Source organism: Vanessa tameamea, chromosome 21 (genome assembly GCF_037043105.1).
Source record: "Vanessa tameamea isolate UH-Manoa-2023 chromosome 21, ilVanTame1 primary haplotype, whole genome shotgun sequence".
Lineage (NCBI taxonomy): Eukaryota > Metazoa > Arthropoda > Insecta > Lepidoptera > Nymphalidae > Vanessa > Vanessa tameamea.
In genome coordinates this window covers 8,368,192-8,389,261 of record NC_087329.1, presented here as the reverse complement: position 1 = coordinate 8,389,261, position 21,070 = coordinate 8,368,192, and the positions used below count along the sequence as shown (strand labels likewise).

The window sequence follows — 21,070 nt, the reverse complement described above, 5'->3', positions numbered from 1 at the left end:
CGTCTCAATCTAACGTTATTTATATAATCTGTGACCAAAATAAAACCCAACTACTACAATACGTCATCGCCATCGTCGTTGTCAAAAATATGAATAATTAAAAAACCCATCAACGAATACAATATACTAATTGAACGAACAAACAAAACAAATATTTATTCATCTCAGCGAATCCCACAAAAAATGAAGTCTAATGGAACTTCAATTATTAATTATACAAATTAATATTTAACTTTTTAAATATATAAATAGAACTGTGAGTAAATCTCAAATTGGCCCGAATTTCGATAGCAGTGGAGCAATAAATCCGAAACTGAATTAATATAATTACCTAGATTGCAATCCCGGACGAAACAACCGAATCAGCTGTTTATATCCGCTTTGCATTGTATTGTAGAATAATAAATACTGAGAGAATATTTCGAATTACTTCATTGCCAGATCTTATCTATATTTATAAAAAGCTGGAGAGTTTGTTTGGTTGAAGGCGCTTATCTCAGAAACTGTCGAGCAGATTTGGGAAATTATTTTTAGGTTAGATTACTACCTATAAACAAAGCCATCATTGTGGCAAACTGTTGACGTCGAAATATTATTTATAATTATATTAACGTATAGTTGTCTTGATTTCTACATCCAGATAAATGTTTTACTAGGTACATTCTTGGTTTTCAGTTTCTTAGTATCATTCGAAATACTTAGAGTTAAAGAGAGAAAAATGTAAGATGAGCTCTTATTAGATGGAAAGAAGTGACCTTCATCACTAAATAAAATATACGTGCTTTAAGTAACTTTTGTTCAGAAGACAGATATACAATATGTCCATATTTAAGAACAAGGCCCGTAAGATTCCGTAATTAGAACGCATATCAGCGGCCGGCCTAGGTGTATTATCTAATGTTATTAGCATTTATACCTTCATGACAAGTAACTAATTTGTTTGATTATACTCACTTATTGTACAAACTTAACGTTACCTGGATTAGAAATTATCAAGAAGCATCGGGCGCGCTACACAGTGCACCTTTTAATTGCCCCAACAAAACGATATTTTATAGTCCGCCGTACTTTTTTCCCCATTGCCGTTACTCAAAATAATCTAGACCAGATATCTTTGCGAAAACACCCAGGCAATGATGTATGCGCTCTGAAAACGTAAAAGAATAAAACTTCGCGAAAATTCTTTAAACAACCTCCACAACTGTGCCATACTAGCGTGTTGTACTCGCGTGCGGTGCGCTGACGTGTTAAGAGGTCTGTTACTGACCAAATTGGATCCTTCTGAGGTTATTTATCATGTCCTTATTTACTACTTAATAATCACCTACGACTAATATATGAGGGCAACAAAAATATCTCCTATTCGTTAAAAAAAACCTTGGCAAAATGCGATGAGAAATTTCCTACGTAAATATTATGAATTTATAATTCGAACACCCAAACGATGCATGCCGGCTTCCATAATGAGAACTTTATATCTATGAGGGAAACTTAGTTTCCTATTCTGTTTTATAACACAAACGATAGACAAGCAATAAATGAGGTTCCACAACTTATAATTGCTTAATTTTGTTGTCTGCCTCAAAACTACAGACAATTGCATTCCAGTTGTCTATGATAGCTCGATTTTCGTATCGGATCATGTCGAAAATAACCAGCTAACCAAAAAATCAAAGAGCATCAGCTGTCAGCGATGAAAACTAATCGCTGAACCTACTAATGGCTTGTCAATGCCTTTCAAACACGAAATCCGAGCGACGTCGAAAGTGCATAGACAAACTTCCCGCCAATTTCGCTGTCAACGTCAAATATGACACCATATTTGCAAAATTCGAATACAAAAATCGTCATCGAATTGTATGCCTTGTGTCGGCGCAATAAACGGCTATCGAACACGAGATCCGTGTCGGCTAATTTTTATCACACGAGGCTTTCTGATCACGCATGCTTGATTGATAGTCGTGACGTCTGTTGTCAATCACACCGGGTTTTATAAAAGCACCGCGACAATTGTTGTGAATATTTATGGAATGTTGCTGATGTCGTGACAATCCACTAAATGGCCGATAAATTTTTGCATTTTAATTCCTATAGTTGCACTGCTGTCAGTCTGCGAGTCCGTCATAATTCGAATGAAATGTAAAACGGATTGGCTGAAATCTCTTTTGGAGATTCGAAACTCGTGTCCGGCTGTTCAATCATTCACGTCATTTATCATTTTTCCCCAAAATGAAACTCGCTTCAAACTATACACTGTGATAGATGTGGAAAAAGGAAAACTTTGACTTTCCGCCCGTAGAAGCTATCCGAGCGTCTTTTTGCTTTTAGCAGTTGGTACTGCTCGGTAGATTTCGGCGCTCAAATTCGGGAAGGGGTTCGTCGCCCTGGCCTTCTACGGGGCAGCGGGCCGATCACATTTCGCCGGCTAATAACGGTTGCCCGCCAATTCGCTCATATTTGACCAGTTTGACATATCGCCGACATGGATTCCACTTTGTGACGGCAAAATGGCGTATTATGCGTTTTTTATTCGCCCACTTGTCTTTCAGCACTTCTTTTGTGATTGAGACCTGTACAAATTTATGACGATGGATTGTCAGGGGCCGAATTGGTTCAGTTTTGTTGCTTTATTAGATTCCCTGTGTATTGGCGATGATACATTGACATCCCGGTTTTCTGATCGCATTCTTTTTCTTTTAATACGAGTGTTAATATGGAAACGTCTAAATGAGGAAAGTTTCGATATTTCTGTTTGCTCAAAGATGATTGGTGGGATACTTTTTGTTGTTTTTTGCGTTGGACAGAATTGTTGTCCGACATTTCTCATTAGAACGTAATCCACGATTGCTGTTCGGCTGATAATCTCGAATACGAGAGATCGCTAAATGACAGAAAACGGAAAAACAAGCAAACGATCGCTCGGCCGCAGATATTGCGATTGCTATATTAATGTCTCGATAAAGATCGACTTCACACTGAACTCTTTCAATATTTTATGCATTTTACGATCACAAATACTGTCTTGTTGTATTCTTATATAAAGGTTAAGTATACAGTTCAAATAATAAAAATCTCTTTAATTTTGAAATGAATAATTCATTATTACATCCAAGACAATACATACATTTTTTACACACACACAGGCAGATATTTAAATTTCAATAAAATTAGGACTGTTTAAATTAGTTCAAGAATATTTAGTAAAGATTCAGTTATCTCGAACATAATGCATTGTCAAAATAAAGCCATTCGTGAGTTGTCAAAAGTATGATAGGGTCGCCGTCAGCTTATGGTGATAGATGGTACAAGCTAATCCAGATATCCTAGGCACATAATCGGTGTCAAGCTAAGTGTTTAACCATTACACTTAATAAATAACCTTAAGATAAACGTAATAAGGTTCATAATTCGTTATCTCTCGGCGGTTATGTGTGGTACGATTGAAAGGCGACACGTGGCCGACACGATAACGAGCCGGAGACGTCACGGTAATTTATAGCTCAACCTAGTATTTTGCATTTTGTAACTAAGCAATTGAAAATACAAAAGAACCGCAGTTTAAAACGCTTTAAACGCACGCACGGAAAAGTACAACTGTATTTATAATACAAGTAGGAAACCTTTATGCCATCGTACGACTTTTCAAACAAGACCGAACTTATCGGAATTTATTTCTACTACATCCGATAGTAAGATCAAAACGAAAAGCGAGCTTAGCAAGTATAGATTTATATCATTAAAAAATAGTCAAAATGGTAATTAGTATAAAAAACTGCCAATTCGAATTAGACTTTCGAATCGCATTATGTTTGTAAATAATAATTACAAAGAACAGTTAATTACAGGTAATCTGCGTTAGGGTCTTGTGACTCCATCAAACCTCATGGGCCGTTGGTCACTGGAATCACCCACGACGAAGTGTAATCACAATGCGGAGGCGTCCAAAAAGACGAGCAATTAAACTAAAAACCGGCCTCCAATAAAAACGTGTAACTGTGATGGTCGAAAACATAATTGTCCATAGTAATGATTGTAGGTAATTGTTGAGGGTCACCCTTTAACCCTTCAGAGAAGAAACCCTCGCTTGCCGCAAGTTGAGAGCGGCGGGAATATTCTAGAACACACTGCGTACTATCAAATTGTTTACATAGTTTTTGTTCCGGATAAATAATATCACATTATATCTGTTGCACATAACTTGAATACAAAAACGACACGAGAAACAAAAAACCTAACAAAAAGATATGACATCATCAAAATAATATTATTTTATTTAAAATAGATAATAAATTAACAAATAGAGATAACGAACATTTAATTTTGAATTTTATAGATGTGTTTACCAACGAAATTATGGTAAGATATATAAAGATTTAAAAATAGCCAATAGTATTTTAAATACATTTTCCAACGCGGTGATTGGTTGCTATCGCCCGCTGTCGCTCGTGTTTCGTTCCGCGCGCGTAATGGCGGTCAGCGCAGAGCCGAATTAAGACAATAATTACTCGCGGTTCTGTCCCGGGAAATTTCGTTTCGGCTAATACTTTTTATGTCTAGTATTTGAATGGGGCAAATATGTGTTTACAATGTTTTTATTGTACAGTTAACTAGAAACTAGGGGGCGTTGTTGCTGAAACTCTGAAACAGACTACAATGTCGTTTACGAGTCTTTCCAAAAACATTATTACAATATAAGATTTTTGTATTAAATTATTTTACACTGGTTTTTAATTTAATCGCTTATTAAATATTTAAGATTCAAGGCTATCTAATTATTATACTTATTACAAATTTAACGTAAAATTATGAACACATTTACGTAGGTACTTATATATATAATATAAATAAATAACCAATTAAAAGCTTATGTTTGATTTCGTTTAAGGCTTATAGTAGTATTAATGGATCAAGAAAGATAAAAAGTGAGTCAAGCGTGAATAATGTTTAAATTATTTGATAAAAATACATTTTATTGCTTTAAGATTAATTTAATTTTTATAATTTCGTTATAATTATTATTTTATTTAAACATCCCGAATGAGTTGTTGATGAGTTACTTTAACTTCTTTTAGGTTTTTTTAAACTTTATTTTAACGATTATACCTACGTACCTACTAATTTCAACGACCTTTTTTTTAATTTTGAAAACGTTCGATTTTTAAAACATCTATTTAATAAAGGTAAAATTTTTTAGTTCCAATTTTTTTTTCATTATTTAAGTTTTATCTGTTAAATGAGTAATGAACTAATTGACATACAATTTTAGAAGTGTACATTCAAACAATATTTAAAAATATAAGTATTATTGTTAGGAAAATAATATTCAATGTATTTATTTTTTATACAACTTTAAAAGTGTCTTGTTTTTCTCGCATTATGTCAAACTCTCAAGGACTTGTCAATGTAACGATATTTACACAAGTAATGACTGAATTATTTCACTGATATGCACTAAAGATACATGTCAAGGCGATTATCAAACGATTCTAGCCCCAATGGCTCTGTAATACGGTCCAAAAGAAACGTTTTTTATAATTATACTAACATCGTAAAGAATACTGAAACCCGATTATGTTGTCTATCATGAAACCCTCATTTGTCATTAACAATAAAAAAAAATCTCAATCTGAAATAAACCATATTTATAATGGCAAACAGTTGATTTTCCAACATCGTATATCACTAACAAACCAATCTCGTATTATCCGAATTATGTTTACTTATGTATCATATTTGATATGTTTAATTGTACACTAAATATAAATATCACGTTTAGTTTATGAGTAATGATTTTATACGCAATACGCAATTACAAATTGAAAAAAAATACAGTCTCATATGATCATGTCTCCCTGGTAAATTTCGACCACATTATTGCGCACAAGTAGATGTATATTCTCCATTCCTTCTCTCTCCGAATCCAGCGGAAAGACTTCAGGTGTGTACAAGCTTTACTGGCCAAACCCAAAAACTTTAGCTCGACGACGTCGAGAGTAACCGATACAAAATGGCGAATGAAAACGATTTCTATAATATATATAAATTTTATACTCCCAAGGTCATACCTACCGTTAACGATACCAGTACTTATTTACCGACCTTCATTGATTAGCATAGACGGAAGCGGCAGGATTTCCGTTGCATCCGAGATTCGAATCTTCACGGTCGAAGCGTATCGAAGGTTTTACATAAAAACACCGATAATAGTATTAACACTAGCAATGCATACGGGAAACGAGCCACCTCAGTGGTCCCATAGATATGGAGACTCTAATGTGTCAACCACTTCATCCGCTTTCCTACGCCATCACCATATTCTAAGATGTTATGTCTCATGTCCATGTAATTAAACTGGATTATCTTCAACTCCAACCTTAAAATGCTAAAAATTTTGGTGTCATAAGAAGTCAAGAATGTCTTGTACAGAAAAAACTACTAATAGAAATTATATATGTAGTTGGGCCCCGTCGCATCGGCTGCTTTAGATTCATATATGAAAAGTAGTTTAGATAGATTTCTAATAAAAAAAATATTCTTCGAATAGAAGGTGTTCCTGAAATCAGCGCGTTCAACACAAACGGTCAACATTAGTGCGGTTATAGGTTTCTAAATGACTCTTTTCCTTTCGAATGTCAAATCAATTATTAAGGAAACAGCCCTCGAATTAGGATTTGACATCGAAAAAATTATAAACATCAGTTTTCCTTAGGAAATCGATAGGAAAATCTTCGGTATTTACAGCCTGTTGCATCATCAACCATCTTGAATTTGTGTGTGTGAAATGTGAATTTTCGTTTCGATACCAATTTTTTGTCATCATGGTACACGTGTGAATTCGACCCAACGATCTCTAAATAAAATTAACTAAATCTTTTATCTACTGAACTAACGTTACTCGAGAGTTTAGTTGATCATTTATTTATTGGTTCCATGTGCGTGGAGCAAATCAAAATCATATTCAAGGTCGAGGGAGGAAGAATTGATACCTTTTGAATGAGACCTTCAAAAATGTACCCGGGTCTTGGTTTCTAACACTAAAGTCACAGCGATGGCCGTCTTCGGCACGGTTCAGAAATCCAGCGGTATCGCGATGATATAACGTATTCCCTTCCATATTATGTCCCCCTAAGGGAACCTAGCCTAAGCATAAGTGTGTTCAGGTACAATAACATTCAGATTCGCATGTTCTATCATAATGAGATAATCAAGCATAGGTTTCACAGTTTAATTCAAACTTCTACAGAACTTACTCACTCAGGTTTGATGCCAAAAACATGTACTGATCCGACCTGGGATTCAAACTTAGAACGTACTAAGAACCCTCCAATAAATAACTAAGATATAGAATTATAATTTATTTTTGACACATAATTTTATTAACAGTGTATTTGCTAAACGCTTATCACAGCGCGATAACGAATAAATATAAATTTGTAATGATAATAATTACCGCAATAGAGCGTTAAAAACACACCAATCAGATCATTTTATATATTTCGAGTAGAGCTAAGGAAATACCTAAACAAACTAATCATCTTTATCTTAATGGTTTTTTTATTTTTTGTGACGCAAATAGTTGTAATTTAAAACCGTTTTATGATTTAATTACTATATTTTTACGATATTACGGTCGGTTAATAAGATTGTAGATATATAATACATTCAGATATATATTGTTCAATAAAAACTCTAGCCTTCCTTGAGTCAATAGTCTAGACAAAACAATTAAAAAAAAAGAACTTTTAGTTCACAACTAGGTTTTTTTTTTATTTCAATAGAATTTATCATTTATTCCTTTTATTTCAGATTGCTCAACTAGTAGAAGACGTGCGACGTCTCCAAGCTTCACTTTCAGCGCTGCAAGAAGCGCATGCACAGCAATTGCAGCGACTGGAAGAAAGGCTGGATGAGAAGAAGCAGCACATCGCCAGACTCGAAGCGAGGCTGGACACACAACGAGACTATGACGACATTAAACGAGAAATCAGGTGAGTATACGATGATAGCAGGCGTCGTTCAAATACCTGCGACTTTTAACATTTTAAAATATCAAATAAGTCAAAAACTTATTACCATATCAACAACTGAAATGATTTTAAAATGATAAAAGCATCGCTTTAGCGCTGTAAGTAGTTTGATCGCTGTTTGATCTGGCAGTAGGAACAGACAATACAAGACACAGCAATGAAAAAACTTAACGCTATTAAAGCGATCATTACAGCGCTACGTTGTTGAAAAGCAATGATCCGTCGAGTCATAGCAACGAATATAATAATAACTACAAACTATAAACCGTACATACATAATGCGATTAGCCGTATGTAAATTTTACACCATATAATTAAAATTATGAATTAAAACTGAAATATCTCGTCACACCCAACTAAATATCAATAAATAAACCAGTGATTTAATTAAAATATTTAAATGTAATCAAGATACGTCCGTCAAAAGGAACTAATTTAAATAAAAGCCGAGTTAAATTCAATACGTCTATTCCGAGTAAACTAAGATTTCATAACCTTTTAAGACATTATTATCCACATTCTAAATATAATCAGTCGCACTAATCGGCTATGCAAGACGCGAGCCGTAGATTCCCTTTGTTCTCGTTAACACGTCGTCCGTCGCCTTGGAGCTGAGGAGGCAGGATGTATTAACGATGATGATTTCATTTGCTTTATATTGATTAGCGACGTTATACAATTTATTTATAAAAAATATAATAAAAGACCTACTCAGATTCAGAACATTTAGATATCAACGGAAGAAAATGAAAATTAAATTGGGTAGTAAAACATATTCAATTATAGATGAGAAATACTTCCAAAAACTTACACACATAAATGTTATATTTCGAACACGATTTCACTGTGAGAAAAATCATTTAAGCTATCAAAAACATTCATCAGAATATAAAAACAAAAAGAAATACAAAACAAGATCAATTTTTATTAATGTTACTGATGATTAATATAGAAACCATATATCTGATACACAACTTGATATAAGTATCATAACCAAACATTTCAGCTTAGAAAAGTATAAAAGCTAGGCTACAAGGCACGTGTTAATAAACTTGATAAGCTATCAGCAGGGCCGTTCACCCCGGTGTTTGAGATGATTAGTATTGTTTGCGCGTTGGGCAACCGCTGTAGGCCTTGAATGAGGATACAATGTTATATCTTCATACGAAACCTTTAAGAGCTGGAAGGAAATATGGCCTTTTCATAATTATAATGTAACATTAGATACGTATGATCAATACATAAAGGAAACGATAATATTAGAGTGATTTATACAAAAAACGAAAGAAAAACAAACAATAAAATAGACGTAGTCCTAATGAATACTTGTAAGGCAGTAAATTTACGAACTAAATGTAATATTAACAAGGATCATTACTTCGAAATGTAATCAAATTAAACTCTAATAAATAACAAAAGTAAATTATACTTAATTCAATTATAACTGACCATTCCTGATGATACATGACAAACGTACATACAACAACAAATAATTAAGAAACATTGTTCATACATGCAAAGCAATCTAATAAAGCAAATTCTAATTGCAAAACAATGGAAGTCATCTTTATTTAGACAAACTCCAGCAAACTACAATATTTGCTGACCCTACCTTTGACTGATAAGCGAAAATTGTACCCTATTTATAGGCATTGCATACAGCCTTATTTGTTACCGTTTTGATTTAAATGAATCTATACAATCGGATGGTAAATTTAATTAACGAATTGTTGAAAAAAATAAAGCCCTCTTAAATTTGGAAGGATTTAAAATAATGTATCTGTAATAGTTAGTCTCATCTTTGCAATTGCAATTTACCTACCGACGTATACCCATTCTACCTCCAAATCAAGATGTTAAAAATACACGGTTATTAAAAAAAAGATAGAATAAAAGAATACCAATACATAGATAATATATAAAATTTAAAAAAAACATTGATGTTAATAAAATAACATACATAGCAATATACTATATAATACACGCGCCTCTTTGGCAAGACATAAGAGAGAGTGTAGACGTTAGCCGTCACGACATACGAGGGGTAGGAACCCCCAAGACGCGCCAACAGACGTCTTACATCAACAACGATATCAAGAATTACATAATCTGTTTCCTCAATTATTATACCGATAATTCTATTTATATTTCCCACTGGTGGAACAGGAAACTCGAGAAAAAAAAAATCGAAAGGTTCTCAGGGAGCGATTTGTGTATCAATAAATTGTCCAAACACGGGGGTAGGCCGCTAAATTCCTTATCTCGAATCGTTTAGCGAGTACATGTTAGTTTTTGGGACTTGTCGCAACTTCAACCGATTTTAACGGAAAAAAGAAAAAATCGGTATGGGACCCCCTCGATGTTGGTCACGTTGAACCTTTTAGTGGTGTGGAAAAGGGTGGGTCATAAAAAATTATCGGTAATAATTATCTGGTTAGTGTTTCAGTAGGTTCTACAAACGGAACTTATGGTAGCTTTACGATTCACTTTGCTGCAAGAAGTTTATGTATGAACATACATTTTTGTTTAACCTTTGACAGGAACCGGAACTGTCGTGAAATCTCAGAAAGTCTGACAATGGTCATAACAATTATAACATTCCAAAGACACCCATCAGCCAATATTTCACGTGTGATTATCGAAGTGAGTTCTTATGAACACTAAACGACTTAAATGTCTAGAAACAGTAGCACCCGAATCAATGATTAATCGTTTCATAATACATCTAATCTAAAAACTCGACCCTGATAGAGTTAAACTATGTGTAATGTAGACGATCCAGGAGGCAGGAAGTGTTTTAAGTTAGACGATAAGATTGAACATGATTACGCTAAAAATAAAGATGTTTGTAATATACAAGTAAATACAAGTCGTGGCAATTTAAATATTTCTACAGAAGTGGGCACATATTTATTAAATATGTTTAATAAATAATACACATTACATTGCAATTATGAGCTAAATGTGAATAAATTTGATTATTATCAAGTTTAAATATTATCTTGATTGGATAATTAATTTCGCTTGCGTCGCGCAACAGTGAGCTCCGTTCGAAGTTACTGGATATTTCATAAATTATAAATAATTATAAAAATAATAGTGCGTAGTATAATACTGAATAATACCAGTTAAATAAAACGCAATAAGACATTTCAAAACTCTCACCAGATAAACAAATTTTAAAGTAACACTATTGATTACAGAAGAACCGTATCCGTTCTATCAAAATTAACATTCTTGCTGAAATTGTTACCATGTTGCCCAGATGGAATTGTATCACTTGTTGCTGTTCTATAAATACACAAATAAATTTGAATGTAGAACTTCATAGTTGTAACATTAACATTGTATTAATGAAATTTCAAGCTAGTATAATGAAAATCGTGTCTATTTTCAATTCTAGTAAACAAATAACATTGACTAAACGTGTCTTAACGTCTTCCCCAAAATCGTTTATCATTCGTCTACTTAAACTTGTCCATTGTAGTTCATACGTTACAGATGTACAAACGTAACTGACATCTCAATCGCGTTGACAACGCCTTGATGGTTTTATATCCACAATATTTACACTTGAACATAACGTCGGCTAATACGTTCCAGCATTTATTGTTTTAAAATTTTTGGACGTTTTGGTGTTTTTATCTGACGTGTCCACAGAAAGCCGGTTCCCTTAATATGATGGTTATATAAATAAATTAACACATATAGATAGCCTCCTATAGGGACTGTAATTTAAAAAAAGTCTTTACTGAATGTTTAAATGCAATTTAATTTATTTTTTTGTTGATGTCCAAATGTTATATTCAAGCATATCCAACGGTTCAGTAAAAAACACTTCTCTAAACATTTGACCAACCATTCGGTTTCGGCTTAGCACGGGTTTGCATAAAAAAGTTTTAGGATCTGTGGTACGAGTTCTATTTCATCTGCCGGTAACTTTACCTCTAAGCATAATGAAGAAAGTGTAAAACTTCTTTTAACTTCACATTATATACTTATGGATTATTTTATAAAAGTGCCTTACGAATGTTAGACAGATAAGTGATGTTCTAATTATAATTCTTCGGCTTATCATTTACATCCTAACAATATTGTTAATTAATTAATTTGATTACTGGGTAGATTGAAGATTACATTTCGAAACTCATTTTCAGTCCACTCGTGTTTGTTTTATTTCTCTAAGCTTGCCATATCTGATGGAGTAATTACAAAATTTCAAACTAAGGACGAGTCCCACGTATCATTTCGTTGCCGGAAGAAATCTATCAACATCCGCACTGATAACAAACAATCATTAATTATCTATCCTCCCTAACTATCCTCATTATCCTGTGAATTCATTTCACTTATCTTGTATGCACTTGTAATATTAACATCCTGATTTCATCAGCAGATTGATTATTAATTACAAAAAAAAATCTATGCCGTAACAATTGCTTTGATAAATTTATTATCAGTTAACAATTTAACGATATTCTAAATATGTCTTTAGTAATTCTAATAGCTGTCCGCTAAACATCCAACCGATGTTTTCTATAGTTTAATGTGTTATTTTTACCAATATGGCGACCGATGAGCGGTGTCTTTGATCCATCAAAGGGTAAGTCGCATCAAACGGACCGACAGTCGCGACATAAAATCACGCCTGTGCAAACACCATAAAACAATCCGTTAAAGAACGACACTATTTATAGCGGTAATCGATCGATTACTCAACTTACAAACGCATGTGCCTAAACACAATTATGTTCCTTTATCCATGGATTCATCTTCATTTCGAGATGACGAAGAAGACAGACAATCTAGAGGCTGAGCAAAGACTCGCTTTCCAATAAACTTGACAACACGTTAAACATATCGGTTTAATAAAATGGGACAACTTTATTCTATTAATACCATTAAGTATTTCGACGTAAAACGAATGCAAATAGGAAATCTATTTCCACGTAAACCTCGTAAGTCTCGCACGATATTTGGCCGTTATTTCAAGAATCGCGCACAAAAGATTGAAAGGTAATATAAAGGTTTTCCCGCGTCGTCGTTCGGAAATCGGACAAACTATCGACTTACATGACAAGCTGATAGATAAATGAGAAACAGAATAGAAAAAACTTCCTCGCCTCAATTATTGCGACCGGCACGCGAGGACATTTGTCGTTTTTCCCATGATCCGAACCGACATTCGCTTCCTGAGCTGTTCCCGAAAAATAATCCTATATAATCTGTGCTCTATTTAATCTGCGCTCAATAGAAACTGTTCGAAGCACCTGTAGCGGTTTATTGCTTATTTATACCGCTTCTCAAGTTCGGATTAAGTTATAGCCAGCCTTCGAAGATTAAAGCTTAATAGGGGCTTGAATGGATTGATTTCTAGACGATGCCGCGCCAAATCTCAACTAATACGGGGATCGGTTGGCGTTCGCTTTCTGAATTTTGATTAAATTTCGAATTCTAAATTTAAATATCATGAACGAGCATCATCTACGTTTTGATTAAAACCACAGATAATAAAAGTTCAACTTAATTTCTTAAGAAACTAGAGACAGATTAAACAAGATGGTGTGTAAACATTTAAATTTTTAGTTGCCAGTCGTAAAATTACATGGAAATGATGGTAAATCTTTAAATATGTGTATGTCGTACGGTACACAATCAAAGATTCAACTCTTCAACTAACAGTGTTGACAATGCACTGGCTTTAAACTAAAAAAGACAAATAAGGAATGAAGCATCGCTTATCTCTTGTTTAATTAAAAACTAAGCACACAAGATTTACATATGCCCGGGGAAGCAAATATCCCGACTATGTAACGTAGAGCGTGTACCTCCTATATATCAATAGAGCCTATCGTGGACACCTGTCTCCATTTGCTTAGGCGATGTTTGACTTACATTTAACGAAAGTTTAGTCACACACAAATTATCAACTAATTTACGCTCCCCGACATTTTTTTCGTCCATAAAGAAACGTTCTAAGATTTTTACTGCGTCGCCGTGTTGACACAATACTCGCGATGCTTACATCTTAGAACTAGGAATCGTGCCTTTGTCAATAAAAACGTTAAAAAAAAAACACTCGTTTGACAGCTTGATTGTATACTCAATGGAGCGAAATAAACGACGTCGGTCACTGGTTGAGAAAAACTAAAATATTGACAAGACAATTTTTTACCTGTTGTTCATACCTGTCGTATAGGCATTACATGTATGTATGCGTATCTATTTCGGTTCGTTCGGAAAGGCGTTAGTCGGTATTGACCGATCGATCGGTCGTGATTGGTCAACGGGTCGCTGGGCGGGGCGCTGTTATCGGCCGATGATGGGCTGATAACGCCGCTGTGACGTAACGTCATTGTTCTGGCAAAACGAAAAGACGTTAATTTTTTTATCGATTATATTTTCGATTGGTGCAAGATAACGTATCCGAATTCTAAATTTAAAGTACGCTATTTAAGCTTCGCTACGATTAATACATTGACATAGATTATAAAATGTCGTTGAAATAAGAAAATCCAATAATTTTTTCAAAATTATTCGGCTAACGGTACCTATATAATTTATTAAGTGTTCATCTTAATATATAATTTTGTAAATAATTACAATAAATGCATTTTGATATTTTATATCAATTTAGAATATTGAAAGTTATATTTTACAAAACATATAATTTTAATAATCTTATCTATTAATAAGTTGCAGTGATTAATGAATTATCAAAGGGTGGAATTTGCCCTTTAAGGTTGTACCAAAGACATATTTCGAAAGGGGTGTATTCAATATTGATTTATAAGTAACGAATTCGTACTTCAAACGAGAATTAACGAAATTCAGCAAAGGGCTAAATTATTCCAATACTTTGCATACGAATAGATAATATTAATTTTACAAAGCGTTATAAAACGCAATATATTTTACGACAAATTACAAACAATATCTCGTGAAGAAATTATTTTTATCAAACCATAATTCATTTGAAACTTCAAACGGTAAATCTTCCATTGCCAAACAGCAGTACCTAATGTTGTGTTCCGGTAAGTGAGCCAGTGCAGAAGGCGCATTGATGAAGAATGGTTAACATTTCTTACAGCGCCGAAATACCACTAGCCATCCGGTGGTCCATATGAATACGATACTCTAACAAATTATTTTAAAAAGATCTACCTACATTCAAGTTTCTATATAAAACTAAAGTCTACAGATCTATAAGACGTACTAAAACAACTTACCTTCGAGATAATTAAATACAAAAGTACGGCTAACATCACGCAAGGATCGTTCTTGTTCATCCCTAATATATCGATATTTACCTACACTACAAAACCACGACATAGTCTGTAATTAATTCAAAAACTCCCTCCACGAGAAGTTTGTCTCGTAAAATATTCAGTGTGTTACAAGCCTTAAACTGAAGGCTTTTGGTCGAAGACAAAGATGCTTTTAAGCTTCCGCATGAAACAGCAAAAGGTTTGGAGAAGCTTTTAAAGTGAAAATATTGGGGGTTCAATGAGTTCAATTTTATTTTATATGTTATGATACAAGTGAACAAATGTTGAATATGTTATCGAAAAAAAGGGGATTAATAAATTGAGATTTTGGTTTCCGTTTATGACATATGTTCGCTGAGTCGACACTATATATAACATACAATAGGAGAAGTCCAATTAGTCTCGAGTTTGTACAAAAACATTAAAAAAATTGTTACCTCTATATTAATACTTTAATGTCATAATTTCTATTTCGTATTTATTACTTACAATGTTATTTTTTTTAAATGCATTGTAATAAACATGAGAATTAAAAATATAAATTATTAAAAAAAATACACTAGTATCGATATTTTTACAACAGCAGAAAAATCGGGCAACTCCACGTCTTTCACCTCCATCAAGGAGGTTAAAACTAAACCAAGATGGCGGCCACTCTCGTAAAATATAACTGTGTCACCGACTCATCCTGACACACTTATAAGTAAAATTGCTAAACTTATACTTAAACTTTAAAAGATTTAACATATAAACATTACCTTGTTGAATTATGTTTGTTTCGTAACTAAATTTTCTATCGAGAAATCTTTCTTAGGTTTCTAAACGACGGTTTACATCTACAAAGATGTATTATTTATGTTAAAATAATACATTAAAATATATTATACAATTTCAAATAAAACCATCAAAACTAAGCGGTTCTACTATTCATTAATTAAATACGAAACTATCATAATAACCCGTTCCAACTATACACCAATTGTATAAGAAAACTAAACTTAAGTTGTATGAATTGAAACAATTAGCGTTCCACGTTCGAATCACCTGGGGACTCGATACAACGTTTAGTACTAACAATAAAGTAGCACGACCAAATCTGATCGTCAGTCCCCACGTATATAGCCAATGAATTCACCTGCTCCCAAATTTAGCGTCGTTGTCCCGATCAAAGGCTTAATTGGTGATATATTAAATTGTAATTAAGGTACAACCCTATTGTTGTAGGTGTGAAAATCTGAAGCTCGAGGCGGTTGATTTGTTGCTAGATTAGTTGGGCGACTGATCCAGTTTTCTGTTGGATAAATGAAATGAACTTATATTTTTTTTTTAGCTATGCACATTTATTTCTACACTCAGCAAAGACGAACGTAGAACGAATGAATGGCTTAGTGATATTCATATTATTATCATTCAAAGCATTTTTTGATTATTTGTTCAGAGTTTTTATTTAATTTAAATAGAATTATACTTAATTGCTATTAAATGCAACTACAAAAATACTAATAAGTAGGACGAGGTCATTTTATATACCTTAATAAATTGAATAAAGGCATTGATTAAAACCATTCCAGGTGAATTAATTAAGTATTTTAATTAATAGGATATGCCGGTGTCCTTATTGGCAATATTCCTTTCATAAATTTATTGAGACACAGCCCTTTGAAGCGGCCCTATTAGCAGATAAGGTCCCCTCTGATAATATATATTCAACCGAACCATTCCGTATAGAAAATCGTATTAATATTATTTTAAATGTAAAATTATTTGATTTTTGCATGTACCAACAATTTTTCAATCTTTAAAGCTTGAAATTAATATATTTTTATGTACCTACATTTTTATTCAATTTTACCTCGAGATACATTTTACAAATCGAAATAAGAATACCAAAGTGTATTAAATTTATTACATACTGAAACTGAATATTTAATTAGTCTTTTAATATTTAAAAAAAAAACAAACTCTCAAAACAGTCAACATAAGAGCATTTACCTAAAGTGTGTATAGTTTATTTGGAAGTATTTAGTTGATATGTAAACGTGTTCTTATTGTTACAGCATGCTCCGTTTCTCGGAGCTGGGCCCTACCGAGAGGCCACACTCACATACACTACCTAAAGACATATTCGGATCACAGAATCAGTAAGATATTACGTTGAAATACTTCTAAAATAAATCCTTTAAAAACTGTTTCCAATCCCTCACAACAAAGAAACGTTAATGAATCTATATAAATGTAAGCTTTCGTTGTTTCAGTTTACTCCGGTCTATGGACTTGGGTCCAAATGAGCGAGTAGAGCGCAAGGAGGCGCTCCGCTCGCCCGCTGCGCCCGCGCACCGCGACAGCTCCACCGAGCGAGAACGCAGCACGGAGCGACGAGACACCGGTACGTACCACTGTCGACTCGCGCGACAAGTTATTCTACGCCATCCTCCACATCTGCCCGACTCGAGCTTATTTCGCAATTTGTAAGCGACGTCCATCTGAATCATAATAAGATGAAGTCATGAGCTCTAGTCGGCTGTGTCTGTCGTGGTGTGCCTCTGTAATCGACCGCGCGCTCGATCGATGCGTATATCCTTAGCTAGTTCGTGTCGGTCCGTGTAGGTAACCACCGCGCGATCCGCGCGGAGTACGGAGGACCCAGGTTCCCACCGTCTCCACGCAGATGCGGCTCACGGACGCGTAATCGCACCGCCGCTAGGCCCTGAATAACGATGCGAACTTGAAACACGCCGACTACGAGTCAATTTGTACGCCGTCGTATGCCGCTTACGGGCGTGCGTGTACCCCACCCCCCGTGCCCCTCCAACCTCCTCGTGTTCCCGCGTAACCGTGCTCTCACCGCAGGTGGCGACGAGTGGCCGAGCACACCGCCCCCTCTCAACAACAACACCACGCATCACAACAACAACGGGCCAATTCCGTTGCCGTTGCCGCCGCCGAGCCCGTTCCGTTTCGAGGAGCACCGCCCGTACCGGTTCGCAGAGGACATGGGCCCCCTACCTCCTGGCGCACTCGTTGGCCGCCTCGGGGACTCTCTCATACCTAAAGGCGATCCCATGGAAGCAAGACTGCAAGAGATGCTCAGATACAATATGGACAAATACGCGAATTCAAACTTGGACACCTTGCACATAAGCCGACGGGTGCGGGAGTTGCTATCGGTGCACAATATTGGACAGAGGCTCTTTGCAAAGTACGTCCTCGGCTTGTCCCAGGGGACCGTGTCGGAGCTGCTCTCGAAACCGAAGCCCTGGGACAAATTGACTGAAAAGGGGCGAGACTCGTACAGGAAAATGCACGCGTGGGCCTGCGACGAGGCTGCCATCATGCTACTGAAGTCACTTATTCCTAAAAAAGGTATCTATTGAAAATGAATTCGTTTACAGTCGAGCTAACACCAATAATTCATTACGCGTTTTCACATTCTCTAATCAAAGCTGTCGTACAGTGTATTCCCTCGCGCCTTATTTCTCAATCATTATCTTTCTTACTGACTAAGCAAACATATATAACTGATCGAGTAGCAAAAAAACGTGAATACCCGCGTAATAGAATCAAAAACGATTGCATGTCTACGTTTTTGCGCTATTAATCAACGAATCACAGTAAATATTATTGGTGTTGGCTCAATCCGCATGTTTTGATAGCGGAACGTTCCGTTCCATCAATTTCTCCCCTCAAGTCAATCTTCCGAACGGTTTGCCACGTTACCCGTTATCAGCGCTTGTCAAACAGCCCATCAATCATAAGAAGAATCCAACGGTAGCTATTTAACGTGATCCGGAGCTATTAGCCGCCGAGAACAAAAGATATATTTTTGGTTAACTTTAGTACGATCGAACTATGCTTACACTTTAGGAAGTTTAAATCTTGGATAATCATTTCTGTCTCATTTCTTAGTAAAAGGAATGATCGTCCAGATCTGCGAATATTTAACCGCTCACTTAATCATTAGAAGAGTTGCCATCACTATCGAAAGAACTGAAGTCAAACGAAATTAGTAATTTTGTACACATAAATAACTGTTTTTAAATGTCCGATCTTGGTTCTTCCGAAACCGCCCTTTCTATTTTTTCCAATGGTTCGTATTTCCACCAGATGGCAGCTCTCGTCTCCGCACTTTTTTTTTGTTTAACACATGTTATTTTTATTTGTTCCTTTATCCTTATCCTTCCTCCATCCTCACCTCTTCCCGTGCGGAAACTAGCTTCAGAGGGTCAAGTGTCCCCTCCCTTGCTACAGAAAGGGGGGTGGGTGATAAGGGGACATGGTCAAGCCGGGCGTACCGCGACTTCGATTTATAGTTTTAATACGTGTCGCCTCTGTAAAGGCCACCCACTGTTTCGTTTTACTTTTTAAAAAACGATACTAAAACGTTATCGTAGTAATATTTCGTACAACGTATAAATATCATAACTTGTCGATGTTCCATGCAAGCCTTTCATACGGCGATCTATAAAGCGGCTATAATTTTCGTCGTCTGCTGTCAAAAAAAGATAGGAATTGTAAAAAAGTGGCTCCGTATTACAATGCAGATCGCTCGCAAGCTCGACAAACGAGTAGACAAACGGACAAAAGTGTGGGGAGACAATGGGGAAGGAACTGGCCACACCTAGCCCGCTCGGCTCGCAAAACAAATGTTGCCATTACGTATCGTGATTCTAAACTCTGGGAAAAGTTGACATTTTAGATGGAACATTTTTGGATTAAAAATTAGGAGCGTTTTTATTTATTCTCCCTACGTAGTTCTTTACGAAATGAATAAAAAAACGTTTCGTTTCGTTTCGTTTTATTTAATGATACAAATACAATAATTGATTAAATGTCAAACAGTACAAATCACACGACTACAATAAAGATACACCTCGACAACACGAGCTGATCCACTTCGCTTCGTACTAAACCTTCATGTATAATAAGATAAATTTAACTTCGAAATTAAATTAAAATAAATACATCGTCATACATCACAGATCATCAAATACAAGCCAAATTAAATAGAAGCATTACTTAATATATCGGCTAGATGGGCCCGCCGTTTCACCCGTTTTAAATTTGGATCATATATATATCTCCCTATACAATTCGCCATCTTAGATGACGTTTATTTATCGTTCAAATTTCCCATACTTAAGGTAATTACATAAAGTATAAATAAACATAATATCAAACGCAAAAGGAGTCGTACCAAACGGATAAATAGTTAGATATATTACACAGAATCCCCAGCTAAAAATACCGAGAAGGACGTGTCATTCCAATTTCAAAAAACCAATAATGGCGTATTAATGAATTGACATAACCTCCAAAACTCTACACAGATAATACAGAACAAGGCTTAAAAGAATCATAATACTGTGTACACACTTGTAACAATGGATGTATCGCGCAGACAATGGCATGCATTAACCTTTCTCATTGAGGACCCGAATAGATTGGACAGATAATTGAGGTACATTTTCGCCTATTTTTAAAATACCTGCTATTATTCTATAGAATCAAAAGATTAAACTCGTGTTTATATTTTAACTTATGTATTCTTGGTGGTAGAGCTTCCTGCCAGCCCGGTAAATATTTTATCGCCAAACAGCAATATGAGTATTATTGTGTTCCTTTCTCAAGGCGAACAGGCAAAAGGGACATAACATCTTAATTCCCAAGGTTGGCGTATTGGCTATGTGAGGAATTGTTAATATTTCTATTGGTACCACTTGCCCGTCCGCCTAACTATAGCATAAAAAAACTACGGTTTCACGGACGAATACTTTG

At 35.1% G+C, this 21,070-nt stretch overlaps 1 protein-coding gene across 9 annotated transcripts in view; it reads left to right on the top strand.

The window, feature by feature from the left end:
* The window catches only part of LOC113395516 (homeobox protein cut), a 137,070-nt gene that overhangs the window by 99,645 nt on the left and 16,355 nt on the right, over positions 1-21,070 (top strand). For 6 of the 9 annotated variants that reach the window (XM_064218162.1, XM_026633103.2, XM_026633102.2 and 3 more), the window contains 4 exons: positions 7,807-7,988; positions 17,353-17,436; positions 17,551-17,681; positions 18,146-18,658. In XM_064218162.1, coding sequence (XP_064074232.1) covers positions 7,807-7,988; positions 17,353-17,436; positions 17,551-17,681; positions 18,146-18,658 — 910 coding nt within the window. The remainder of the gene's footprint in view (positions 1-7,806; positions 7,989-17,352; positions 17,437-17,550; positions 17,682-18,145; positions 18,659-21,070) is intronic. The other 3 variants (XM_026633104.2, XM_026633110.2, XM_026633111.2) reach the window with 3 other exon arrangements.